Source organism: Sander vitreus, chromosome 20 (assembly GCF_031162955.1).
Source record: "Sander vitreus isolate 19-12246 chromosome 20, sanVit1, whole genome shotgun sequence".
NCBI lineage: Eukaryota > Metazoa > Chordata > Actinopteri > Perciformes > Percidae > Sander > Sander vitreus.
This window is the reverse complement of record NC_135874.1, coordinates 18,222,672-18,249,467: the sequence shown is the minus strand read 5'-3', so window position 1 is coordinate 18,249,467 and position 26,796 is coordinate 18,222,672. Positions and strand designations below refer to the sequence as shown.

The 26,796-nt window shown below is 41.2% G+C and overlaps 3 protein-coding genes across 6 annotated transcripts; all 3 read left to right on the top strand.

Moving 5' to 3' along the window:
• The first annotated feature begins 1,775 nt into the window (after positions 1-1,775).
• LOC144535039 (KH domain-containing, RNA-binding, signal transduction-associated protein 1-like) lies at positions 1,776-7,312 on the top strand. 2 transcript variants are annotated; one of them, XR_013503634.1, is made up of 11 exons: positions 1,776-2,133; positions 2,690-2,817; positions 3,342-3,458; positions 3,554-3,700; positions 3,841-3,968; positions 4,148-4,415; positions 4,561-4,637; positions 4,717-4,778; positions 4,918-5,089; positions 6,862-6,921; positions 7,003-7,312. XR_013503634.1 is itself a non-coding variant. In XM_078277285.1 (9 exons), the coding sequence occupies exons 1-9, from the start codon at positions 1,992-1,994 to the stop codon at positions 5,025-5,027; spliced, it is 1,179 nt and encodes a 392-aa protein (XP_078133411.1). In that variant the 5' UTR covers positions 1,777-1,991; the 3' UTR covers positions 5,028-5,905. The 2 variants fall into 2 exon arrangements, 1 of the variants encoding a protein (XP_078133411.1); XM_078277285.1 differs by lacking the exons at positions 6,862-6,921; positions 7,003-7,312 and having other exon boundaries at positions 1,777-2,133; positions 4,918-5,905.
• A 1,741-nt stretch (positions 7,313-9,053) lies between these two features.
• On the top strand, positions 9,054-12,674 carry tmem39b (transmembrane protein 39B). Its single transcript, XM_078278336.1, has 9 exons — positions 9,054-9,235; positions 9,881-10,082; positions 10,239-10,458; positions 10,685-10,768; positions 11,043-11,197; positions 11,312-11,645; positions 11,734-11,921; positions 12,018-12,138; positions 12,297-12,674. Exons 2-9 carry the CDS (start codon positions 9,952-9,954, stop codon positions 12,528-12,530), a joined length of 1,467 nt encoding a protein of 488 aa, XP_078134462.1. The 5' UTR covers positions 9,054-9,235; positions 9,881-9,951; the 3' UTR covers positions 12,531-12,674.
• Positions 12,675-13,670: 996 nt separating this feature from the next.
• On the top strand, positions 13,671-26,796 carry ccdc28b (coiled-coil domain containing 28B). 3 transcript variants are annotated; one of them, XM_078278337.1, is made up of 6 exons: positions 13,671-14,039; positions 21,971-22,362; positions 23,538-23,707; positions 23,953-24,107; positions 25,334-25,356; positions 25,486-26,796. In XM_078278337.1, exons 1-6 carry the CDS (start codon positions 14,031-14,033, stop codon positions 25,538-25,540), a joined length of 804 nt encoding a protein of 267 aa, XP_078134463.1. In that variant the 5' UTR covers positions 13,671-14,030; the 3' UTR covers positions 25,541-26,796. The 3 variants fall into 3 exon arrangements, with proteins under 3 accessions (XP_078134463.1, XP_078134465.1, XP_078134464.1); XM_078278339.1 differs by lacking the exon at positions 13,671-14,039 and adding an exon at positions 14,085-14,836; XM_078278338.1 differs by lacking the exon at positions 13,671-14,039 and adding an exon at positions 20,526-20,786.

The window sequence follows — 26,796 nt, the reverse complement described above, 5'->3', positions numbered from 1 at the left end:
TCATGTCAGTATTTATGTGTCTCTTTAGGACTAAAGCTAAAGATACAGGACTGCATGATGTGTGTCTGCCTGTTCAAAGGATTGGAATGTGACAATATGTAATTTTAAAAGGAAGAATGCTTCCAATAAGTCAACATCAAACAATAGCAGGGAATTTTCTTTTGTAATACATTGGCTCACTGCCAAAGTGCAACAACTAATTTCTTCATTAAAATGAATGAATATACTGTAGTGTACTGATTATATTTTAATTCTATGGATCCTATACTCAACCTTCTGTATTCCAGTTGGACCTGGGTTTTGTTGGTGCTTTTATGATATACTGTACAATACATGTTACTTATATCCATATATTAGACCACATCCACAAGCCTAGCTGGAGTTTTTACCTCAAAAGGCACACAGAAGACAAGTGTGATTACAGTCCTATGCAATGAGTGTATACATTTTCTCTGTGGTATATATTGTAATTTTATATTTCAAGCACAGTAACAAAACATTTTACTGCATAATGTAGAGCTATGTTGAGTATGTGACAAATATATAAACTTGAAACCTTGACTGATGGTGGAAAATGCAAAAACCTAACATGTGGATGGTAACAAGTGCAATTACATTTCAAAAAATGTTTTAACTGAAATAAAAATGTCTGTCTGGGCCAAAAAAGGAATAGGACACAATAACTTCCATTCATTTTAATAAAATACTGGCAGTGGTTGAATAGGTTCATTAATGGATAAGTTGAATGACAGAAATTAAAAGATAACTATTATTTAATTCAAATCAAATGTGAGATTTGCTTGCTTTTTTGTTTCATGTTATTGTAAAAAAATAAATAATTGGGTTCATTGGCTGTTCAGCTGAGCAAGTAGGACATTTCAAGGAATCCCTTTGAGCTGTGTTAAGATATGAAGGGTATTTTTCAATATTTAGATCTAAATAACACACAATGGAATAATAATTTGATGATTGAAAAAATTATGATGAAAAAAATATTTTTTTTGCAGCCCATTTTGGAAAGAACCATCCCATTGTTTTAACTGACCCTATACAAGGAACACTGCTAACTAATTGGAATAGTTTGATGTATGAAATCACAGCCTAACCCAGAGTTCTGAAAATATCCTTCACTTGTGAAAACCATGATCAGCTAGGGACCTAGGGGTGTACATTTCCCGAAATTTTCTTTGTGGAGAGGATGTTGGATGCATTACAATAGGTAGCCCTTCTTGCCTTTCCCTGTTGATGCACGGGCCAGACATGTTTAATACAGACTGTATAAACAAAGTTAGGCACAAAAGTAGTAAATATTACCCATGATATACGAATGGGATACCTGTGAATATTTTGGGAAAATCCAATTGTTTTTGATTTTCATGAACCCTATCGTGAACCTTGAAAGAGGGGCTCACTTGGTCCCGCCACCGGGAAGAAAATCTTTTTTAAATTAACTTTATTAAGAATGTAAATGGTACAAAGTCAGACATCATAGATTTCACAAAGCGTCTGTAAGACAAATGACATACTAAAATAAATAAGGAGATGAAGAAAAAGTAAAATAAATAAATTAAAATGATATACTAAATAGTGCGTAATTGGTTCTAATGATGAATGAATGATGAACGTAGGAACGCTTTTGTTATTATTAACATGTCCCAGAGTCTGCATTAAAATAAAAATAAAAACCTATCAAAAAAACACTGTGGGCTCTTCCGGATGTCTTTACCTCGGTGTGCTCTGGCGATGACGTCATAGCCTCATCCTTTGTTTCTTCCTCCCATCACACTGAAATGCAGCTGCGCCATTCCTTCTTTGTCCATTGAAGAGAGCAAAGCGACCTGCAACGGAAAGACGCCGGGGCCTTTGCAACTTGACCGTTTCTTGCGCCGCAGACGGAAACAACGTTAGCTACTTAATTGCAGTTTAGTTTAAGGCGAAGCTAACGAACCTAGCAAGGCTTCGTTCGTTATTCTGGCCGTGCTAGTACGGTTATGAGCAATTCTGAGTCCGCCATAGAGTCAAGCCCACAGAAGAAAATCAAAATGGAAGACACTAAATACCTGCCGGAGCTCCTGGCTGAAAAAGACAGCTTGGACTCGTCTTTCACGCACGCCATGAAACTTATTTCTGCAGGTAACGTTAATGCGATTGCTTTTTTATCGAGGCTAACACATACTAGCTAACTGTATGGTGCGAGGCCTAGTTTTTTTTTTTTTTTTTACAGCGGCCGGTACAGGCCTGAACAATGGTGTAGCTAATAAACACGTGGTTGTTAGCGATGTGGGCCAAATCCTCTTGGTTGAAAATGTGGCGGCCAACTAATTCGACAGGATGTATAACGTTACATATGTTTGTGTGAAATAAGCTGTCGTGATTACTCGAACGTTTAGGTTATTTTAAAACGTCATAGTTAACTGAATAGCTTCAATTTACATCATCGACTCGTTTTTGCAAGGCTCTTTGTTTGTTATGGTTCATACAGTGCACAAATGCAACTGAAATAATGCCTACAGCACAAAATATGGTGGGTTATGATACAAGGAGCTTACATTTTACTGGTTTGCAGGCTGCTACAAGATCACCTGAGACGTAACTAATTTTTGGCAAATGCAGGGTGTGTATCGCTAGTCGGTCATTGCATCTGTGAATGCTGCATTCTTAAAAAAAAAACTTTTTTTCTCGCCTGCAGAAATCGATAGGATTCAAAAAGGTGACACCAAGAAAGAGCCAGAGAAGGAAACGTATCTGGACCTGTTTGCCACCAAGAACCTTAAACTGAAAGAGCGGGTACTTATTCCTACCAAGCAGTACCCTAGGGTAAGTGTACTTTTTTCTGATTTAGTGTCTGCAGGGGGGTCGGTCACCCTCGCAGGTCAGTCAACTGAGGATGCTGTGTTTAGGGAATGGGCCTAGTTGGACTTGAGTTAAATTACATTATTTGTTTTTTTCGCTTCTCTATATACGTAAAATTGTGGCATTTCTCTCCCTGTATGCTGGGCCTACAAAATTTGTACAATCCTGTGGTCAGGTCAGACTAATCCTATCTGATTGAAGCACCCTCTCTTCCTCCATCTTTGCTGACCCAGAATTAGTCAAGTCATGTGGCCAGTGCCCTACTAAGCTTGTTTCTGCATGAACAATTTTGCAGTAGTCTAAAAATGCAGCTTGTGAAAAGGGGGCTATGGCAACTAATGTGGATGTGAACAGTATTATTGTGCCAGATTTGCTGCCATAACCTGATTTCACGTTGGAGCAGAATGTACGACCTGCCATCATATTAACCTGCAATCTGCTTCTCTTAATAACAAAACATAATACAATGCTGCAATTACACCATACAGGTCAACTTTGTTGGTAAGCTTTTGGGACCTCAAGGCAGCACAATCAAGAGGCTCCAGGAAGAGACGGGTGCAAAGATTTCAGTCCTGGGTAAAGGTTCCATGAGGGACAAGAATAAGGTATGTAGAGAAAAGTTTTCCTCGCTGCACTCTTTAAGGGATATTACCTGGTGTTTCTGATGGTTGGTATACTAATTATAATTTCCTGATGTCAGGAGGAAGAGCTGAGGAAAGGTGGTGAGGCCAAATATGCACACCTTGCCATGGAGCTGCATGTGTTCATTGAGGTTATGGCACCCATACCAGAAGCCTATATGCGCATGGCGCATGCCATGGAGGAGGTCAAGAAGTTCCTTATCCCAGTATGTACCCAAGACAACCTCTTGCATCCCAATTACAGAAACATTGTGTACTTCAAACATTTGCATTCCAGATATGTAAGCAATTTCGTCTCTGGCTACTCCCAGGGAATGTCATGTATAATTGACGTAATTGTCCGTAGGAACCTGGTGAGCATGACCCGTACATGGATCCTCATTTCCTGAATGGATCCCAGGATGGTTCAGGCAGAGGGCGAGGTGGGCACCTAGGAAGGGGCAGAGGTGGACCACCAGGTGCTGGAGGACCAAGGTAACAGTAACTTCCACCACAGCACATTGTAGCATAATTTGGCAACACATTGCATTGGCCTGTAAATATGTGCGAGCCACCATCTGTGTTAATGCAGTGATATTACTCTGTAGTTGGCTGGTTTCTATTATCAGTTCTATGGTTGATCACATTTTGACAACCTGGCTAACTTTTCACAGAGGGCGAGGGATGCCACGCGGGGCCCCCCGAGGAGCAATGCGTGGTGGCGGTCCACGGGGAGGATTAGGCCGGGGCAATGGTCCTAGAGGTGCACCATCTGGTAGGGGTGGGCCACCTTCTGCTCCTAATAGAGGAGGCTCGGCTTCCCGCTCTAGACCTCCTGCAGCAGGGGGCCAAAGGATGCTTCCCTCTGCAGCCATGTCTCACCAGCAACACCAGGGTCCTCCCTCAGCATCACAGCCCAAATCTGATGGCTATGAGGACTATGTAAGTTGCTTATGTCCTGGTTTCTTCTTTTGACATTAATTACTTTTTAGTAAATGGTAGTGATCTCTTGCAATTGTGAGTTCCTTTTGTCACAATAGTTGTAAATCACTTGACATTGTCTAACTTAATTTTAATTTGTTTCTAGTCTCAATATGAAGAATCCTATGCAGAGCCTGCCTATGAGGGATATGAAAATTACTATAATCAGCAATCGGCACCTGCGTAAGTCAAATGTATCTGTCCATTGAATCTGACTGTGAATTGGAGGAGTACTGTATTAATACTTTTATATTGCCCACAGGGATACTGAATATTATGATTACGGACACGGAGAGGCCCAGGAAACGGCATATGAGCCTTATGGTAAGATTATGAAATTGGCTTCCATTTTTTTCACTGTCCATGTAGTGCACGCACACACTCTGAAGACACTTGTGGAAGGCTGATTGAACCTTCTATCTCTGATGTTTCGTTCCTCTGTTTCTCCTTTTTGTCTTTGTAGCTCAAGATGATTGGGACAACTCATGGTCCAACTCCGGGGCCGGAGGCAAGGCCCCCGCAGCCAGGCAGTCAAAGGGATCGTATAGAGAGCATCCATATGGACGATACTGAACGGCTACTGGTAGAGAGTTGCTATGGCAACTGTCTCCGATTGTAACTCACTTTTTTCAAAAGTAATTTCCCTCTCGTTTGTTCCCTTTTTTATGGTTTATTTTATTTGTTTTTTTTTAAACTCGGTAGAGACGTTTTTGTTTGTATCATAGTGCCAGAGGAGAAACATTAAGACAAGGTTTTTCGTTGTTTACCTGTTTCCATTTAATCTGTTTCAGTTGCGTAGTTGGCAGGTCCTAGTGACTTAAACCTAACAAAGGAACAAGAGTAACATTTTAGTGATATATGATTATTATTTCAGTTAATTGTTCCTGAACTAAATGTGATGTGGCAATAAATTCTTACGTAGGCTGCATTTTAAAAGTCCTTCATGACTGGACAAAAATTATTCATAAGACCTCAATGTAACTTCACTATAACTAGAATAGATTTAGTTGCAAACTCAAACACAGCCATGAGCCGTTTTGAAAAAAAGTCATCAAATATTTGTTTATACTACAAAACAAATCTAGTCTTGTGTGAAGTTATAGAATCTCCTAAAATACATTGAACTCAATTTGACAAAGAAGTGCTTCTATTTTTGCCACACTTACAATTGGTATATTATGATCTGTCCGACTATTACTTGCAAAATCAACGCTGATCGACTAATTCTTGTAAAGCTTGAAGGATTAACAATCCTTACAGTGTGTGAGGAAGGTTGCAGCCAACTCAATATTTTGTACATAACCTTAGGACAACTGTGTATGCTTTAAGCCGTGCCGTCTCAAAAATGCATAATGCTTGTGTACCTTTGGCTAAATAGGATACTAAATATATCCCAAAATGTTTTTCTGCAGTGCGTGTTTCAATAAAGTTTCTAGTTTCTTTTTAATCAATCTAAACATGGTATTTTGCCTTTGTTGTACCAAAGGAACGCCTTCAGTTTGTGAAAGTGGTCCTCAGTGGTTTCTCAACAATGCTGAATAAGCTGTATGTATACACGTCAGCCTGACAAAAACAAATACTGTTTTGACAATGAACTTATCCTCTTCGTCTGTTTTCAAAACTTATCTAAATGACACTTGTAATGTCACCTTCAAAAAAAAAAAAATAAAGCTCATCATTCCTTGAGGTAATGTACTGCCAAATACATGTTTGATTTGAGAATGATATAGTGCTTGAACATGTATTGTCATTAACCTTAGTTAGTGTTATCTATTCAAGCTCCCGAGAGCAATGTATCTTCGGCCACTTGAAATAACTGGATTTCAACAGTATTTCAAATCAAGCTTGCAGGGATCTTACTTGACTTTGATGCAAAGTCATGCTGGCTGGTTTTTATAAAAGAAAAAAATCGCAGAAGAGAGGATTCTAAAAGCCTAAAGATCGCCACAAGAAGGTAAAACTAACCCCAACACTCATTTGTTAGATTTTTGTTTTTTTTTTCTGTGTAAAACATCAAGTAATGCAAGTCATCCAAAACATATCAAAAACATTGAAGTACAAAATTATGCTATCTGTAGTTATTTCCGAGCAAAATAAGCCGTACGAAACAATCAGAAATGGTTGTGATGCAACTCTTGCTCAAATAAAGCCAATAATGGTCCATTCATTTCACTCAATACTTACCAATTTCCATCTTAATTTCTTTATCCTAATTTCTGTAGAATTTTAATGAAAATTAGTGTTTGCACTCAAAGCGTTAAAACAGCCCATTGGTGGACAAAAACCTTTCAGCTTGAGTTGCATGATACTATACTTTTAGCATAAAGTTAGTTTTGCATGTGTGTTATCCACTGTGTGCATGTAGGCACTGGTGTGTCCAAGATCTCATCTCTCTTTCTCTTCTTAGGTTGTCAGAAAACTGTAGGTGCAGTTGACACATTGAACTCCAGTTTACCAGGCTTTTAAGGTCAGTTCAAAAGATACTGCAAATAAGTGTTAGCCTTGAATTTTGCTGTCAAGATTATTAAAATGTATCTTTCTTCAACAGGTCCATTGAAAGTCCCTGGAAAGAGTAGAGGCCTCAGTGTCTGACTGCTTCTGTCAATTACTAATCCCTCTAGGGATTTGTCTGGATTAAAGAGGGAGCTTTCTCCATCACTACTGAGAGAATGCTCTGCTCTACTGAAATATTGCTTTAGCAATGAACTTTTTTACTTAAGAGGATGTGCTGTTATCATTGTTCATATGGAATTTTTTTTTTATTCTGTCCAGATTAACAATATTTTTTTACATGACATTTTAACTGCCTTTTTATGGGGGGAAGAGAACAAGAACACTGAAAATAAAGTTTGTTTTTTTTTAATGTAAATTGTGTTTCAGTTTTTACATGTGATTGGGATGGTTGTCTATGTAGGGCTATGCTAAGGTTCCAATGAGTAAAGGATCAATTAAAATACATGCATCTTGCTGTACAGTCATATGCATATACTATTTTAATCAACTCTGTTCTCTGGTAGGCTACGGACTTAATCTGTCACTTTTCACATGCAACTAGGGAGATTTACTAAAGACAAACACCGATAGACCTGTTTATAACTGACATTTGAAGGCCCATGACAAGCGGGCTACATCTAATGATCCACACAGATGATGTATGCAATAATAGAGATGAAAGAGGTGTTTGGTATTACATTGGTCAGGAGGTTACACGTGCATACACCGCAGGTGTTGAACCGTTTGGAATGTTTGCCGACATGCCTGGGTCGGGTGGATTTAGAGAGCTGAGGCCTGTACCACGAAGCAAGATTTGGCGTTAACGAGGTAACATTAAGGTTCAACCCAGGGTTTGCTTTATCACGACGGTGGATTAGTTGTTATCTGGTTCAATCGCCGTGGTAATTTATGCTGAACACCTAACCTGGTCGGGAGAAGGTTATGTTGGAGATTAGAGATTAACCGGTGTAAAAGCACCGCCTACCGACCAATCAATACTCTGTTGATAACGGCGTCACCGTTCTTAGAAGATCCGGTGGAGCTCGGTGCGCAAAGAGGTGCGCTCTGAAAAGTTAAAGCATTTAAAGACCGACAACCCCGTTAACATTCCCTGATGGGTATTTTTATGAAAGATATAGGTTGTCATTTATTTGCTCTCACGATCGCTACCGCTGCCAGGGTTGCTTGCAACTGAAATAATAGGCTAAAGCAACGGCAGTTTATGGAAAGCACAAGCGTAATTATGGTCAGATCTTGTGCCTGACTGATGGGGAAATGATATGATATAAGCGTTGTGATTTACGCATCTACAGCCTCGGCTATTTTTGCCAGCTTTCCTCAGGAAAGGAAAGCTTAGGAAGCAGCGACTGTATTGCGTTTTGCCTGTAAAACCGCGTCTGTGTACTTCATATTTATGTAGAATTATAGTTTGCTATAAAATATGCGGCTCTGGTAGATGTTTGCGATTGGTCGTGCTGTGCAAACACCGCCTCTTTTATGTGAACGCGTACGCCGCTGGATTGGGAAACCCTGGGTTGACTGAACTCGTTGATAACCAGCGTCGTGTCACAGGTTATGTGGGACCGGGTAACTGAAAGAAATCCAGGACATGGTGATCTTGATTCGTAGTACAAGCTCGGGTCTAGTGCTGTGATATAGTGGGTCTGGGGGGCTTTGGTGGGGCATTACTACAATTCTGATCTGTATCTTTGTGTTGGCAATGTATTTCCAGACTTAAATGTGGCCCAAAAAACATTCTGGATATATTAGGTTCCACATGCATTTCCCCAGTTTATATATTTTGTAGTCATATTTAATGTGAGTTAATTGTGAGAAAAAAGTCAATAAACATTTAAAAAATAATGAATGAGAAACTGTACAATCAGTGCACAGGTTGCACCAAACCAACTTTCTGATACACTCAATGCATAATTGTATACACACAGTATACAGTTGCAACAGCCCCAAATAAATATAAAGGTGTAACGTTGAGTATGTTACCTTGTATCATCCAAAACCCATTGCTTTCTCTTTTTGTTGCGGCCACTGGCGGCATATTGAATATCGGCGGAATGTCCCTTTAATAAATGACTCTCCTCCCACAGGTCGTTAACATATCCGCGCCCCCATCCACCCAGCGGCTAGTTTCATATCAACAATGACTGTCTTCGCTGATTTCAATAGAAAACACGCCAATATTTCAATAAATATTCTGAAAATGTATTGCGTTTAACTTGTTATCTATGCAACAGAGCAGCGTCTAACACAGACAACAGAGACTGGCAGTGGTAAGCTTACATTTTGTAGTCTAGCCTGTTTGGTAGGTTGGTTGGACGCTAGCTAGCTAGCCAGAGATATAGTTAGCCTAGGCCTCAATCTTTGTATTTAATCAAGCATGGTCCTGGCGGACAGGTCGGTGTCCATCGCTCATTGTACAGGTCCACGTTGTTTTCTCCCTCTAACTCATGAAACGGCTCTCATGAGATAGCTAGTTGACCAGCGAAGAGAGCAAATTATGTTGCTACTTAGCTAGTTGTAGTGCAGCTTCCGCAAAACTTGCACCATAATTAAAAGATGCTATGCAGCTAGTGCAAACTTGTACAACGATAACGTCAGCGGTTTGTGATGCATATTTATAAATGTGAGCATTTTTGAAGATCGATTTGGCTTTGCACGTGCTTTGATTGACCATAAAACCTGTTGTTTGTTATGACTGCACCACTCCTTTTTATTTCAGTAAATCTAATCACTCACAAAAATATAACTTCATTACTAACTGTTTAATGCTGTGCCAGTGAATTATATCCTATGGGATGCATATCACGTACTGATTTAAATCATTTACACCCATTAGTCAATAAATATTACTTGTTGGCTGTTCTTGATCAGCCTTCTCAGTCACAGTATCTGACCGGTTCCCTTGTTGTTTACAGGTACAAATCAAGGAGAGAAATCATAAAACTAGACGCATAGCTGGGAGAAGTGAGCCGTAGGTGTGTCTGTGATGGCTGGTGGAAGGAGAGGGGCGAACCGTACCACGTACTGCAGACCTCCACTAAGCAGTGAACCAGGCTCTGTGAGCAATGGCAACCACTCGGCCAGCTCCCCGGTCACAGGGGTGCGATCTCGTACAAGGTAAGCTCTAATCTACTGCTGCCGAACACACTGTGAGAGACAAGAAATGAACAGTGCAGCCTGAGAGTCTAATCCAAGCTTCAGTAGTACACTATGTGTCTTATTCCAACTGTCCCACATTATATTCCTAATAACAAGGCTTTGTTTTGTCTGCAGGAATGGTTCGGGAACATGCATGTCCAGCCCCCCACTGGCTGCGCAGACGGTGGTTCCTCTGAAGCACTGCAAGATCCCCGAGTTATCTGTGGATCGTAACGTGCTGTTCGAGCTCCATCTTTTCTTCTGCCACCTCATCGCCCTCTTTGTCCATTATGTCAACATCTACAAGACTGTGTGGTGGTACCCCCCATCACACCCTCCCTCCCACACTTCACTGGTGAGTACACAGTGGTCAGCTGTTGAATGATCACCATGTTTATTATGGTTATTAGGCATTATTTTCAGCAGTTGTTTTGTCTGACATTGATTACTGTATCTCTATTGTTTTGGAATTTGCATATCTTGCTGGTAGCCTGAACTGGTACTTTAAGGCTGTGCTTATTTATGTTGACAAAATAATGTAAGTGGGAACAATAATCCTGAATCAATGTTGTTATTTGCAGAACTTTCACCTTATTGATTACAACATGCTGGTGTTCACAATCATCATACTGGCAAGGAGGTTAATTGCAGCAATTGTAAAAGAGGTAAGAATTGTAGTTATGGCTTCTACTTTTTTAGAATTAAGCTTTTGTCCCGTACCTGTTTCTATACATTCAAATATGAAACGGCATAAGTCATGTTACTCTGTATTTGATGCGAGGGTCCAAAGTAAAGAATTTCAGCTTCTACAGGTACTAGACTTCCTGCTCTTTGTTTCTCTGGCACATCTATTATTGTGTTTCTGTGTTGAATAAAGGTGTAATGGCAAAATTGTATTAATGCATATGCCTGTTCTGTCTCTCTCCCTCTCTCCTCCAGGCATCACAGAGTGGGAAACTATCCTTCCCTCATTCGATATTTCTAGTGATGGCTCGGTTTGCTGTGCTGACGCTGACAGGCTGGAGCCTGTGCCGCTCCCTCATTTACCTCTTCAGAACCTACTCTGTCCTCAGCCTGCTCTTCCTCTGCTACCCGTTAGTATCCACAGGGAAAACAAAGAGGGCTGTATTCATAGCATCTACACGCACTGCAGTGTTGATGCAGGGCTTTAGGTATTGTAACAGTTAATTGTAGTTGTTTTTCCGCAGATTCGGGATGTATATCCCATTCTTTCGGCTGAGCTGTGACTTCCGGCGGGCAGGTCCACTTTCCCCCATTGCCAGCATCGGCTCCAAGGAGGTGGGCAGTGTGGGCCGGGGCAGGGATTACTTGACTGTGCTGAAGGAGACGTGGAAGCAGCACACCAGCCAGCTGTACGGCGTCCAGGCCATGCCGACTCACGCCTGCTGCCTCTCCCCGGATCTCATCCGCAAGGAAGTGGAGTACCTGAAGATGGACTTCAACTGGAGGATGAAGGAGGTGCTTGTCAGCTCGATGCTCAGTGCCTACTATGTGGCCTTTGTGCCCGTCTGGTTTGTCAAGGTAAGAAAGGTCTCAATTGTAGCTTTTCAACATGTAATATGATTTTAATAACCTTTTCTCATTTTTCCGCCTGTATGTTTTCCCTCAGAGTACACAGTATGTGGACAAGCGTTGGTCTTGTGAGCTGTTCATCCTGGTGTCAGTCAGTACGTCAGTGATCCTCATGAGGCACTTGTTGCCACCTCGATACTGTGACCTGCTTCACAAAGCTGCAGCTCACCTGGGCTGCTGGCAGAAAGTAGACCCCTCGCTCTGCTCCAATGTTCTTCAGCACATGTATGTAGTGCTCGTGGTTTATTACAGGGCTTCAGATCCATTTGGACTAATTTGATTCAAATCCTAAATTCCGCTCTGCTGTCTCTCCTTGCACAGATGGACGGAAGAGTACATGTGGCCACAGGGAGTCCTGGTTAAACATAATAAGAACGTCTACAAGGCCATGGGTCACTACAATGTTGCAATTCCATCAGATGTGTCTCATTATCGCTTCTATGTGAGTATTCCGAAATGAACAGGTCCTGTATAACAACACTAGATGCCAGAGATTTCTTGAACTGCCTGTTTTTAAAAATATTTGCGGTATTTTAAAAAGGCAGCAACTTGCGCATAATTTATCTAATGACTGCATCCTGTCTCTTTCCCTCCCCTTAGTTCTTTTTCAACAAGCCTTTACGAATATTGAACATACTCATCATCCTGGAAGGTGCCATGATATTCTACCAGCTCTACTCGTTGATATGTTCAGAAAAGTGGCATCAGACGATATCACTGGCTCTGATTCTCTTCAGCAACTACTACGCCTTCTTCAAGCTTCTCAGAGACAGAATAGTCCTAGGAAAGGCATATTCATACTCAAACAGCCCGTCAGACCAGAAAGTCAGTTAGACTTGAGTTATTATTGGTCGTATTCACTTTGGAACAACACAAACATGCCCGGAGAGCTCTGTATTTTTTCTACAAACTGCATTTTGTGTCACGTTTTTGTTCTGATCTGCCATAATAACATAAATATTTTTGTATTACTTTGAAGGTTTGCTTTAGTTTTATTTGGTTCTAAAATGTGTTTCCATTCTGACCACAAAAGGACGGTTTAAAATATGCAAATAGGTGTACATTTCACTTGACAAGGTGCACGAATTGATTCTTCATCGTTGAGAACTTGGTAGTGTTTGATGTTGCACATGATGTTAGCACCGGTGTAGCCATACCAGTTTTGCTTTAACCCAGGCTGCAGTTGAGGGAAACTGTAGCCTAACTTCCTGAGCGACTGATCATCCGTTTTTTTCACCTCTTTACATAAATATACTAGGCTACATAAATATGGCTATGATGAAATACATCATGAAATACATAAATGAGGCAATACATATAAACATATGCATTAGTCATTCTAGTTCAATAGCCTGAATACATATGTTTTACTTTTATTTATTTCCATCTATTTATTTGCACGTTATAAAACACGAGCGCGGCAGATTCGTCTGATTCCCAGCTTAGCTAGAGCGGGTAACGTCAGCTCTGCAGACGGAGCAGAGTCAGTCAGCACCGGGGAGCGAACCGGGGCTCCAGGTCACAGGGCTGCTAGCTAGCGGTACATTATAACATTAGACCCAGCACCGAGTCAGAGGTAGGCAGGGAGAGAGGGTAATACATAAATGTGACATTATGAAATAAATGTCCCTCCAAGCATTATCAAGAGTATAGCTAGGTTTCCAAAGTAATTTTAGCCTGGGCTGAAAGCTGACAACATCCGGACAATATCCGGTCTCTGAATATGAAAAAACAGGCTTTTTTTTCGTTTCTATTTTCGAGTGATTTTATTTTTTGTTACATGAAATAGAAAATGAAAATCAAAGCATATTTTAAATTTTGTCCATGAAAAGGAAAAAAACACCTTGTATTTCAATTTTAAATTTTGTATTTTAAAACGAAAATCAAATAACCATTCGTTTTTTGTTTTTTTGATACCTGTTTCTGAAATGAAAATCGAATGACCAAAACATACACTGATCTTTTTCATATTCAGACACCGGATGTTGTCATTTCCAAGGCAACAGCGCCAGTGAGTGTACCAGTGTTGCTTTCAGCACAGGCAAGACTTTGGATAGGCTACCTACTCTGATCATGGATGTATTAAGAGAACGACTCTGATGTGATTTTAGACATGGCGAAAAAAAGCCCTGTCATGTGCAGAAATCTCTGTGCGCATATCTACTGTCAATGGTGCGCATACGTGCGCATATCACAGGGAAGTGGGGGTGCAAGAGGATTTTCTGCAAGAAATGTGAGGAGGTTTTGCGCTGAAAATGGCTCGAACATGATATGACCAATGACCATAGACTGTATGGTGCATCAGAAAAGTGTTAACAAAAAACTGCTGTCGAAATGATAAATGTGAGTATTTGAAAGTCTTTAAGGTGAACTTTGGGCAGTTTTACTTTAATCTTGATCGCGCAGAGGTGCGGATGGAGTAAACTCGAGCAAACTACGTCAGCTCTGCAGTTTTGTGAAGTCACAGTGAGTCACAGCTATGCCGATAGAGTGGTTTCAAGTGTGGTTACAGTTTTTCAAAACTTCACGCAGACAGCGTTTGCTGTGATATGATATTAATGGAGAGGCGAAAGCAGTCGCGGTGCTGTTGACGTTACACTTCCTCTGAAACGAGCAGGTGTTCCGGTTTAACGAGAGACGCGCGTTGATTCCCACAACATGCACATATCTTGTATGTTCGTCCAAAGTGTTTTTATTTTTTTTATTTTATGGGTTTATTTGATAGGGACCATGCGTATGAACATTGTTGTATAAAAACACCATACCGTAAATATGCCAGAATTAGTAAAAATAACTACTTTTCATCTGCAGTCCCTAGGCAGGTTACATAGGACTATAACTTACAAGACATACAAGATATGTGCATGTTGTGGGAATCAAACAAAATAAAGACAATTTCTGAGTAAGAGCAACTTGTCAGTTATTTTCTACGTTTAAAAGGGCTAAAGTAAGTTTTCTACGTGACGTGTTTACTTAAACAGGCTCTGAAGACGAATAGGTGTATTAAATAAAACGTAGCCTATTATAGACATTATAACAGGAAAAGCAACGCTGTCTTCCTGTTTTCTTTAACAGCAAGCCACATTCAAAACGCGACTGACAAGTTTCCTCAGACAAGACTCCCAAGACAAATCAGAGAGGTAACGTAAATGTCGTTATGTTTTAACATTTCAATGACAACTTAACAAAAAGGCATTCACGCGGACTGCTACGTATTCTCTTCCCGTTTCCAACAGCTGTAGTCTACGACGGAGCATTAGGGACACATCAAAGGAAAAAAAAAATAAGGAGGAAGATATTGTTTTTAATTTATTTTGCATTTCGAGAATAAAGTCGAAATGTCGAGAATAAAGTCAACATGACGAGAGTAAAGTTGAAATATTTTTTCTAGAATAAAGTCGAAATGTCGAGAATAAAGTCAACATGACGAGAATAAAGTTGAACTATACCATTTCGAGAATAATGTCGAGATTAAAGTTGAAATGAGGAGAACAAATTCAACTTCTTTATCACTTAATCACATTAGAGCGACTGTCCGCCATGCCAGCTGCCATGTAGGCAGCATCATAGATATGGGTTACATCCTTGGAGTGCCGCGCTCGCCTGAGCGTCACTCCTTCAGGATCAAATAAGTCGATCAATTGTCTTATTGTGTATTGTGATACAACATATCCTCTCTGTTGCACGTAGGTGTAACCATCGATACCCTTGCATCTGTCCATTACAAGCTATTTCAGTTTGCAGGAATACGGCCACCTCTTCCAAGTTTGTGTGGTTTCTCCTCCTGAAGAGACGCAATTTTCGGCACAATCTCTTCAAAGTCCTAATACTTATCACCATACTGTGTTTATGCGCTAAAAGAGAAAGAGTTCATGCACTTTGTAGAATACTATAGGTAGTTAGTAGTTAGTTAGTAGTTTGGTTTATTCTCAAAAGTCCGACTTGATTCTTGAAATATCAACTTTATTCTCGTCATATTGACTTTATTCTCGACATTTCGACTTTATTCTCAAAATAAATAAAACATCTTCCTCCTTAATTTTTTTCACTTGATGTGGCCCTCATGCTCCGTCGTAGGTAGTCACTACGACAACAGCAGACGCATTTGGCTGACGGTCGCCAGTTAACATGAGGCTCGTTCGAGATGAACTGCGCCTCGCCGTTTTTGAATCTGGTGTATATCTGGTTTAGGCTCATGGTAGGGATATTGTCAATATTCTATAATATGGTGCTTGGTATCGTTGGAAAGGGTACCTTTTTATGCTTTCATTTAAACCCAGAACTGAATCTGTCTGACAAACACAGAGGTCACATGACTTCTTTAAACCAGACAAATTTTCTCACAATTTCCGCCTAAGCTGTATGCTTTCTTTTATCCCTGGGGCATGAAGGAACATCAGGGACACACAACTCAACAACTTCAATACTCAAGGCACTCTGATGATTCAGAAAATGTACAATATACCTATACTACTTATTTGTGAGAGCCTTAAATTAGACTTGTGCAGCCAGCACAGCACATAGAATAGAGCCAGTTGAATGGACAAATAAAATACCCTATTAGTCCAGGGCCAAATGGCCTATTTATTCATAGATAAATAAAAAGTAATTGTTTCAATAGTGTTGTCAACATAACACTTGTAAGTGGTTTAACAAAATGTTTCTATCATGTATTTTGATATTCACCCACTTTCAGTTAGAATGTCAGAAAGTAGCTCATGCACAGAATGTTGATGGATTTTGACAGTTTGACAAGGTTTTGTCAGTTTTGTGAAAAGATCATTGGTTCAGTTGACTGGTTATAACAACTCAGGCACGTAGGACACCAGAGCGGCGGTAGGCGTGAAGGCGAACCTGGACGAGGTGACCGCGCGGCCCTTGGTGTCGAGCAAGGCGGCCGGCAGCTCGGGCTTGTTTTTGCGCATCGTGCCCACCAGGGTGAGGCGCCTCTTGTCCAGGAGCCGCCGCGCCAGGTCGTAGGAGGTGAAGAAGTTGTCGCACGTGACGTTGCGAGGGCCCGTGAGCCCCTCGGTCACGTCCAGCACCACCCGGGCACCCTGGTTCCTCTCGGACGCGCCGCACGTGGACTTGCCCGTGTAGACCTGCACATTCCCTGCGTAGCTGGACTTGGCGTCGCAGGCCACCCACAACTTGACGCCGTACCTCGCGGGCTTGCTGGGCATGTACTGGTGGAATGGGCATCGACCTTGGGAAGAAGAAGAAGAATCGAAGAACGGATACACTTGATTTCTCCATGAGGTGCTATGTCTGCTAAGAATTTTTCTGTGGCCTGCACTATATCACTCTTGGACTTTAGAAAGTATACAAGCATAGTATCAGAGTAGTCATCTGTAAATGACTGCGCATATCTGTGTCCTTCCATGCTTGGTACTGGCATGGGACCAGCTAAGTCAGTGTGGACTAGTTCTAGGGGCTTCTTTGCCTTCCTATCTGGCTCCTTATTTCTTGTCTGAGTGAACTTTCCTTGTGTACACACCTCACATAACTGATCCAACCCAACTACACCTCCCTTAATCTCCATGCCCTTTACAACACCTTGCAACTTTTTCACATCTACATAATTGCAATGACCCAAAATTTCATGCCACGTCTGCGTATCATGACATGCTTTACATTGATCAACATTCTTTTCAACAGTTGGCAAGTAATACAAATTTTCATTCTCATGACTGTCAAACCTGCTACCATCTTTGGTGACCATGTGACTGTCCCCCTTTCTGAAGGTGATTGTCGCTCCTCCATTTGTTGCTCTTGCCACTGAAAAGATGTCGTGTGGATAAGATGGCATGTAGAGTGTATCTCGTAGCTGCGCTGTGTGTTGTCGTCCAGCGTTGTCTAGAAGATGTATCACCGCCGTTCCTCTCTGTTGCGCCATTCCACTGCACTTGCTTCCATCAGCTAATTCCACTGAGTGGGTCTCTGGCTTGAACGAGCTGTCGACGTTCTCAAACTTGTTGATGTCATTCACAATGTGCGAGGTTGCCCCTGCGTCCACCATGATGCCTTTAATTTTCACGTTAACTGGTGGTCTTTCACTTTTGACGTACTTGGCCTTGAAGAGGTGGTCTTGGTCGCCATCTTGTTCCTCGGCAACTTTTCTGACACCATCTTGTCCCCCCTTTTTCTTACATAGTGATTCTGCATGCGTGTTGTTCTTTCAGTAATTACACCACACTTTTCTGAAACACTTTCTCGCCCTGTGTCCCTTTATTCCACACTTGTAGCAAGTAATGTTGGCATCTTCTTCTTTTCTGTTAGTGTGGCTTGCTGTGGCCTCCACCCTGTCTTGTATGCGTTTTCATCACATTATCTGTAGTTGGTTCTGTCATTTTCATTTTCTCTGATCCTTCATAGACCCGTAGTCTTCTTTTGAAGTCCGCAAACGTTACGTTATCTTCATTTTGCGTTACATGGACGGCTAGCGGTTTGAACGAGTCTGGTAGCCCGCCTAGCATCATGGCTATGATTAGCCCATCACTCATGGTCTCTCCTGCATCTCTTAATGCTGTAATGATGTTTTCTGCCCTTATTAAGTAGTCCGTAACCGTCTCGTTGTCTGCCATGCGTAACTTTGTCAATGAAGTGTACATATTTTAGTTCTTTAAGTATACTCAGGGTTTTCCTGCCATCATCAGCGGCTTCATGTCTTATTAGCGATAGGCTCTTATCGTCTATCAGCCTTACCAGCTCGGCATAGCAGTCAGCATTTTTCCATCTGTCTTCAGCTAGTTGACCTTCGTTTGCATTAGTGGGCTCTTTTAAAATAGTGTCTTTTAACTTCAGAATGTGTAGGCAGCCTAGGAACCGCGTTTCCCAAAGGTCATATTTCTCCTCGGACCCGTCGAATAAAAGCTGTGGTGCTGGAACTCCTGTTGCCTTTTAAAGGCTATTTAATCAATCTTTTTTAGCAGCTTATTTTATAGAATAGCCTAGTATAGTATAAGCCTATATAATAATTACAGTTAAGCCTAATTTACTTTGGGTGAAATAGAGGCCATTCTGTGCGATGCTGAGAAGCACAGAGATAGTATTTTGCACGATCCGCCCCTGGATCCCAAGGGGGGTGATGTGTACCTATATTGGAGTTTGAAGGGAGGTAGATCAGACATGGACTTTCGTTTTGACCTAATGTCATGGAAGCAGAAAGGGTCAAACTACCATAACATAAAAAAAATATGGTGGTAGAGTGCTGAAGCGGTACTTTCACATTAGGACAGTACAGTTTAACAAGGGTTCGTCTGAATTCAGAAAAAAATGTGTACTGTCTGCTGCAGCAAGGTGGAGATATTCATTTGGCAAATTTGTATTTGATCCATTATTTGGGAGATGTGTCCATATATGTGCCAAAGAAGCATGGTAATGCAAAGTCAGATCGGGTGTTCATTCCGTCTAAAAAAGAGGTATTTTCAGAAATCCTTCAAAATGACCATGGGCAGGCACCATCGAGCATCTACCGATCCGCCTTATCTGTCGCTGCCTGTGAATAGCCCACGTAACCTCAAACAGGTCCAAAACACTGTGTATGCTAGCAGAAGTAGAGACAGAATCTCACATGATGAAATGTTCTGAGGAATCAAATACTTCAACCAGCATTTGAAGGAAGATCTATTAGGCAACATGGCTTCCTTCTATACGAAACGATTTGAAGCATTCAAATCCAAAATCCCAACAGACAGCATAAACAAAATGATCAAATCTCAAAATGAGTGGAAGGAACTTCCTGTTGATGCAATGGTTTTGTCTTTTGTACTACATGCAGTCATACTTCCTCTATGAATTTCGAAGAGCCAGATGTGGGTTGGGGAACTACACTCCAAAGCGGGGTGTCCCTGTTGCTCTGAGGAATGTTAAGATGCCCTCATTCTTTCCTTTAGAGAGAATAGTGGAACGAGTCAAGTCCAGTGTCAAAGATGAGCAATGTAGTGTTGAGAAACCTGCATCAAAACCATTGATGTCACAGACCTCCTTAGCAAGAACTGTGGTTGAGATGGGCCTGGTGAGTCTGAATTCATCTTCAGGGGTGTTCATAGTTAAAAGTCCAACAAATGAGTCTGTCCATGTTGTTCAAAACACCTCCAGTGGCACAACATGCTCCTGTCCAAGTTCAGGGAAATGTTTCCACATCCTTGCTGTGGAAATGGCTACTGGGCTGCATTTGCCCACAAAACGTATATACAGCCTTTCTTTGATGCGGAAAAGGGGTAGAGGGCGTGAGGGCAAATCTGGCAGGAAAAAACCTAGAACAAAGGACTATGATTACTCAGTCAATCCAGCCTGTCAAGTCCCAAAAAGGGAATGACATTGATCATTGCAATACAGACTCATCAAATGAACAGCTAGCCAGCAGCAGCTATGATACTAAGCATCCTGATGTAGCAAGTTTCCCTCAGACAGACACTGTTGCTCCCTGGCTACATATACAAACGCCTGAGCCTAACTGGTCATCAGTATCTCGCAGAAGCCAGTGTCTTGCTCCAAAGATCTGACTTGAAGGGGAGACTATTGAGCAGGCCATTGGAGGCTACATTGGTCAAGTGAAAAAGGTGGACTCTGTTTTATGTGTGCCAACCTACATTTTCCAGATGGCTTTGTCATATTTCAAGATGTCAGAGAAAGTCGATTGTTAATAAAAGATGGAGAACGTTGGCGTCACCATGTGGCCTGTTTCTTGTAGTATCATATTATTGTATTGTAGTATCAAACCCTCCAGGCTGTAATAGAAGAAGGATATTTGCACCATCAGCTGATCAGTGTTCAGCAGTACCCAGCATGCTGTGTGCACCTGTGACAAAGTAAACAGTGATAACCTGTAGGGGCCAATATCTGGCATACACAGCGGGGCGGACTGGCCCTTTAAGACGGATAAAGACAACAGCCCCGCACAAGCCGAGCGCATCGATTGCTGCCGCGCTTTACATCAGTGTTCACGCCAGTGCTGCAGGAAGAATTCACCACCATTGCGCTATTTAAAGGTTCATTTATATGAAGTGTACGTAAACGTTTTTAAATGGCGGGAGGAGAAATGTGACACTGCTCAGCCGGTTTGCTCCCTGGTGCGTAATTGATTCGGTAAGTCGTAACGTTTTTGTCTTTCGTTCGTAGACGGTCTGTTTACACGTCTTCTCTCACACTGAATTGAACAAATATGCTGTAAGAAAACAAACAGTTGGCTCCATATTGTTCTTAAAGCAGATTTTCTACAGGATTGATATAATCCAAATAAAGAAGGATTTTGGCGTATAAAGTTGCCATTGTGTATTACTGTAGTGGCCATCTTTGGATTCTACTTTAAACGGAGGCTGACGCAGTGTCAAGGAGATAACACAGCTACAGTGATTTCATCCCATTGTAATGGAATAAAGTGTTATTTAGTCTCAGTGCCGAGACCACAATGACGTTAATGCACTTACTTGGTCTTTTGATATAACAACTCAACCACTCTACTGCAATAGTTTGAAGGTACTAATATCACTGAGCCTATATACAAAATATATGTGAACAACAAACGAGAGGCAAATGCAATCCAATACATGTCTTGTAATTCTACCTTTTAATTTATAGTAAAATATTTGGATTTATTGCAGACCATTGTATTTAATAAGTTCACACTGTAAGGTGTTTTTCTGGTCACTCAACTGTGTAAAGAGATATGGGTATAAGATCTTTCAAACTCCACCATTCTACCAGTCTCAATAATAATGCAGTAGGCTATATTGATTTTCTCCTTCAGCAATGTGTCTGAAAGCTGTGTACATTAGGTCCATTTGTATAATGTATAGCCCGCTGTATGCTCCTAAGGACTCATGCTACCTGTCTCTGCAGTTTAATTGTTCATGTAGTAAACGATAAAAACAAAGCCTACTGTAGTGCAGCTTGTTTGGATTGCTTGATCATTTGTTTAGCATATAATTGGTTTGGTTGGTTGGAAAGTGTTTTCAAACTCGTAATAGAGGGTGTCCTTCAGTTCACACATAATCTCTAAGGTCTTCACTCACTGAAGCTGCTCTAAAAATATCTTTCTATATTACTGTTTCACTCCCTCTTCTTACACCAGGGAAGCATTATGAATAAAAGCAAGGAAATTGCTTTAATTTAAGACTTTAATCTAAATGCAACCCCATTTAGGCAGGTAGATTAGTGGTATACTGACTGACTGATTTGTCTGTGACAGATATTTTGTTGCGATAACCTGTGTGAATGCTGTTTAACTAATGAAAGCATCACAAAATGCTTCTTCTCTTTTTTTTTTGCAGAGGGGGAGAATCTGGATCTGCAGCACTCATTTTGGCACAGTCAGAATCCTCCACAGAGTCCTCAGGGAGGGGAAGGCTGCTGCTTTTGAACTTCCTACCTTTGTTGCTTCAGGAAGTCCTGTACACCAGCCAAGCAGTGCCAGTTCCATAATAATAATGGAAGACAAACGCAAGAAGCGGAGCCCAAAGGTGTCTCTTCCCCAGCCTCCTCCTCCCCCGATCAACCCCCGCAAACTCACCGTCCTGCCTGCCAGCAAAAGTGCCACCTTCTCTCTCGGCCTGCCACAGCCCCCCTCCCCCAAGAACAGAGGCAAGTACAAGAGATCTATAGGAGCGCCAGGACAGCCCAAAGAGGTGTTTACAGTCGTCGTACCTCCACCAAAGACCACCAGGTTTGTGTCTTACGTATCAGGAAAATCCTCCAGAAAACACCAACTACCGCAAATGTTATTTGCCTTATTTGCATTGTTTTGTCCTATCATCTAATTTATTTTCAAATAACATAACTGGCTTTATTAGATAATGTCAGATCACATACAGTGTGCAGTATCTCCACCACAACTACACCTGAGTATCGTAGAAAGTGCCTCAGAATTAGACACACTAGACTCACCACTTTGCACTGAAAATTTAAGATTTAAAAATATAGGGAAAAGTCAACTTTGATAATACATATATGGGATATAAAATCATAGTTCTTTAAACCGTGACTGTGTAACATTAGCTGAACAACTGACATGTATTGGATAATAGTGAATGCAAAACTACTGTTTAGCATTTAGCTAAAATGCTAAGTCATTAACAGTGTCAGAAAATCAGTCTGTTATTCAGTCACATTAAAATGTTCTAACATTAGCCTTCATAAGCTACTAGTCATACCAGACCAAGTAAGGCTGTAGCAGCTAAGTGTTTTGAATGAATTTTCATTTGAAGTGTGAGAAAGCCAGTCTCACATTGTCTAAAGCCATTCTAGAAATAGAAGAAATAGACGAGGCAGGTTGTATGTCACCTTAAAATTAACAAAAGTAAATAACAAATACTTATAAAAGATACTTTGTATGTTACGACCCTATAAATCAGAGAGTAGCCATTGATGTAACAGTAACTGAAGGAAGGATGGGAGGTGCTTGTAACAAAATTATCAGTACAATGTATTAACAAAACAAATGGAAATGTGAAACGCTGCTCCACAGCAGCTGACGACAACAACAAACAAAGGTGAGCTTGCCACGGTCAGGCAGAGGCCAATACATGCTCAGGACAGCACCGCCTGCTGCCAGCCAGCACAACAAAGAAATTGAAAGTAGTGAAGGGGCCAAGTGGCGGGGTCTCCTCTCTCCTTTATCCAGGGAGCTGAACACAGGTGTGCTCACTCAGCAATCACCAACCCGGAAAGGAGAGGGAGGAGGCGCACACACACACACACACACAGCAACAATACAAATCCCTACGTAACAGTACTGTGTTTGTGTGATGAGGCGATTAAAGTGTGGACTGTCTTTTTTTTTTTAAATGTCAACGAGTGCACCAACAGATGCGTATGATCGTGATGTTTGTTTTTCCTCAGGCCCCACAAGGAGAAGCCCAGGGCCCCCCAGCCTGCAGGGCCCAGTAAAGTAGTCCAGTCTTCCCCCCTGCAGCACTCCTTTCTCACAGATGTCTCAGACGTGAGAGAGATGGAGGGAGGCCTCCTCAATCTTCTCAACGACTTCCACTCAGGCAAACTACAGGCTTTTGGTGAGATAACCTCGATTTAGAGAGGCCTCCCAGGGAATATTCTGTTACGTGCTGAAAATAAAGCCAGCTGAAAAGTGGCTTTGTTACACAAAGAAGACTGAAATCAAATAGCTGTCGTGCTCTTTTTACACATCTGGTGCCATGGAAATATTTATGACTTTACTGTAATCCTCCTACAACCAAATGACATGTTTTGCCCTTTTAGAAAAGTTACACCTGTCTGGTTCAACTCCTGTGTTTGCTAGGTAAGGTGTGCTCCTTTGAGCAACTGGAGCATGTGCGTGAGATGCAGGAGAAGTTGGCACGACTGCACTTTAGCCTCGACAGCCACGTGGAGGAACTTTCAGAGGACCAGAGGAAGTGTGCCTCCGACCACAACCTGGAGCACCTGCTCTGTAACGTAAGCACCAACCACAGCAGCAAAAGGTCACGCCCATCTGTGCTGTTTCTTCTGTAAAAAAGAGATCTGTTTTTACCAGGTCATAAACCTTGATCAATATTTTTAAAATTCATTGTCTTTACATTTCACCTTTTGCTTGCCAAAACGGCCCTCTAAATTACAAGCAATCGTGTTTCATTATTGTCACCCTCCATTAGGTTGATTATAATTTTTTTGATTAATATACATCAGCAAACCTCTGTTGTTAAACTATAGGTCCAATTTCGTAATGCACTTTGATGGATTGTAAGCCAGCAAAGAACATTTTTACAGCTGAGACTTTACAGCAGTGTAACATATATTATCCAGCTCGTTACACACATTGATGGCATGAAGTCTTCTGTTTTCATCCTCAACTCTGGCCGAAGCCAAACTATTTATTTACCCTTTAAAGTGATAACAATATAAACCCAGGAGGAAATCAAATGATTAGGTCATGGGAGCACTCCAGTTTAGTTATTAACTGCCCACAAAGTGTCCATTTCTATTTCAGGAATATTTAATCAGGGGAATAGTGAAACACTACAATGGACTTTCATGTTTGTTCTTTTTAAGTGCCTCAAGGATCAAGACAGTAAGGCATTCATCACATGTATGCAGTGTTAATGAGTCAAGCTCGAGATACAGTATATTGTATACAAACATTTATTTATTTTTAGCTGTGAGCCTTCCAATAAAGCAGATATGCCTGTCTAAAATGAGATTAGTCATATAGCAGTATTCAAATGTTAAATATTATCCAGCACAAACGGTGACATGCAGTCCCAAGAATGCCTTGAAAGAGTTTCTATTGTTAGCATGTTGTGTGGCTCCTAGTTACCCACGCCTGTGGCTGGTATGCTCGCTCAGAGGAAGTTGCAGTGCTATGTGTGAGGGAGGTGAGGGGAAAAAAAGCCTTCAGCTCATGTTACAGATACTGCTGCCAGGAATACTTGCCAGCTGTAGCAGCGGTGGATAATTGTCTCAGAGCAGAGCTGTGAAGTGACTTTCTTTTGTGTGGATAAGAAGGGAAGTTGACTAGTTTGCTTTTTGTAAAGATGATGATCAGATGATTGGAGTTTAATTCAAATACTGACCTGACTTACAGCGGCTGTTATGTAATACCATCAGTTATTAGTCCCCTGTACTACAACATCATGTTCTATTTTTGATACACCTCTCACCCATTTGTTCATTTGTTCCTGCAGCTGGAGGAGCTCAGCACCTCAATGTATCCTTTTCCTAATTGAATGACTGTTAATTTACGTGAATCACCCAGCACTCCAGGCGCAGACACTGGATTTAAATAGTTTTCAGATCAAACTCCGTCTGTGTGAATTCTTAATGTGTCCGCGTTCAGACAAAAGCTCCACTTGGCTGAGAACCAGGACCTGCCCAAGACATCTGGTCCCTGACAAAGTGAGGTGCGGAGGATGGCGACCAAACACATCTTCTCCCAACATCTAACCAGTCCAGGTTGCCATGGCATTGATCCCGCTGCCTTAGTAACAGAATGGAAAGATCTAGAGGAGGAGTAGGAGCTATTTTCCCATTTGGTCGTCGTAGCAGAGGGAACATAGTGACTCAAAGCAGCAGAGCGTTAAATGAACACTCAACCAAAACCATAAACCCCTCATTCATGGCACAATAAATGATCAGATGGTTTACTGAACAGTTGTTAGATGCAATATGTTGTGTCTAAGTTATCAGCATGTTCTTGGCATCAACTAACTTGGCTCCAGTTACTAGTTACATCATTGCGAACAAATAATTAAATCCAGGTGTAATCTTTGGTTCTCTATTTGTGTTCCAATTTTCATCGCAAAAAGCCAATTTCATGACAGTTTAAGAAGTTGTGCTGATTTCATAGTATGCCTTGTCTATTGCATCGTTTCAGAAAGTATGTGTATCTGTTAGCAAATTTGAGCCATACTTAAGTAGCAAACATATTTGGCTCTTGTCGACAACACCACTGTGGTTAGCTCAGAACTTTAAAAGGGAGTTTTCACTTTTGCTATTACTGTGAATAAGCCTTTTTATAGCTTTGCTTTTAAAGTTTAATACTGGAAAACTGACTGGATTTAGTAAAAGTTGGGTGAATCTTTGATATAGCTGTGCATTTTATGTGAGAAGTTACAAAATGTATGTTTGATGAACTTACAAGTACAATTGTTTATGTTTTTGCCAATGTGTAGTCCAGCTACTGTATTTGTTGACACTGATGGGATAAATTGTGTCAGTGCTTTATCAGGGTTGCCTTTAGGCTTTGTTTTGTGAATGATGGCTGGCCCAGTAGCAGCATCCCTCAAAGCACAAGCTAGTCAACCTAACTACTGAAATGCTGTAACATCACCTACTGTAACACGGAGGTCACGGGGAGTCTGACACGACAAGACATTCACTTGGCTCTCATGATACTGGATAGCACATTCACAGAGTAACGCAGTTGGCATAAATCTGTACAGTACAATTTAAAAATGGCAGCTACTTTTATAGTTAAACATTTAGGGGGTAAGATTATGATGCGCATTGTATTTAATTCCAAACTTGTCAGCGAACCCCAAGCCATAATATTTTATCCCTGACAAGCATGTTCAAGTGATAATGTTTTTCAATCGTCAAAGCATGTCAAATCATTGGTGCATTTGGTTATTAAAAATGTAATATGAGA

What these genes read in the sequence shown, in the direction of transcription:
- LOC144535039 (XM_078277285.1), top strand. Translation starts at nt 1,992, where the DNA reads ATGAGCAATTCTGAGTCCGCCATAGAGTCAAGCCCACAGAAGAAAATC. An exon ending in CATGAAACTTATTTCTGCAG is followed by an intron (nt 2,134 to 2,689) that starts GTAACGTTAATG and finishes TCTCGCCTGCAG; the next exon opens with AAATCGATAGGATTCAAAAA. An exon ending in CCAGGTGCTGGAGGACCAAG is followed by an intron (nt 3,969 to 4,147) that starts GTAACAGTAACT and finishes AACTTTTCACAG; the next exon opens with AGGGCGAGGGATGCCACGCG.
- tmem39b (XM_078278336.1), top strand. Translation starts at nt 9,952, where the DNA reads ATGGCTGGTGGAAGGAGAGGGGCGAACCGTACCACGTACTGCAGACCT. An exon ending in TTGCAGCAATTGTAAAAGAG is followed by an intron (nt 10,769 to 11,042) that starts GTAAGAATTGTA and finishes TCTCTCCTCCAG; the next exon opens with GCATCACAGAGTGGGAAACT. An exon ending in TGTCTCATTATCGCTTCTAT is followed by an intron (nt 12,139 to 12,296) that starts GTGAGTATTCCG and finishes CCCTCCCCTTAG; the next exon opens with TTCTTTTTCAACAAGCCTTT.
- ccdc28b (XM_078278337.1), top strand. An exon ending in CCTCCACCAAAGACCACCAG is followed by an intron (nt 22,363 to 23,537) that starts GTTTGTGTCTTA and finishes GTTTTTCCTCAG; the next exon opens with GCCCCACAAGGAGAAGCCCA. An exon ending in AGGCAAACTACAGGCTTTTG is followed by an intron (nt 23,708 to 23,952) that starts GTGAGATAACCT and finishes TGTGTTTGCTAG; the next exon opens with GTAAGGTGTGCTCCTTTGAG.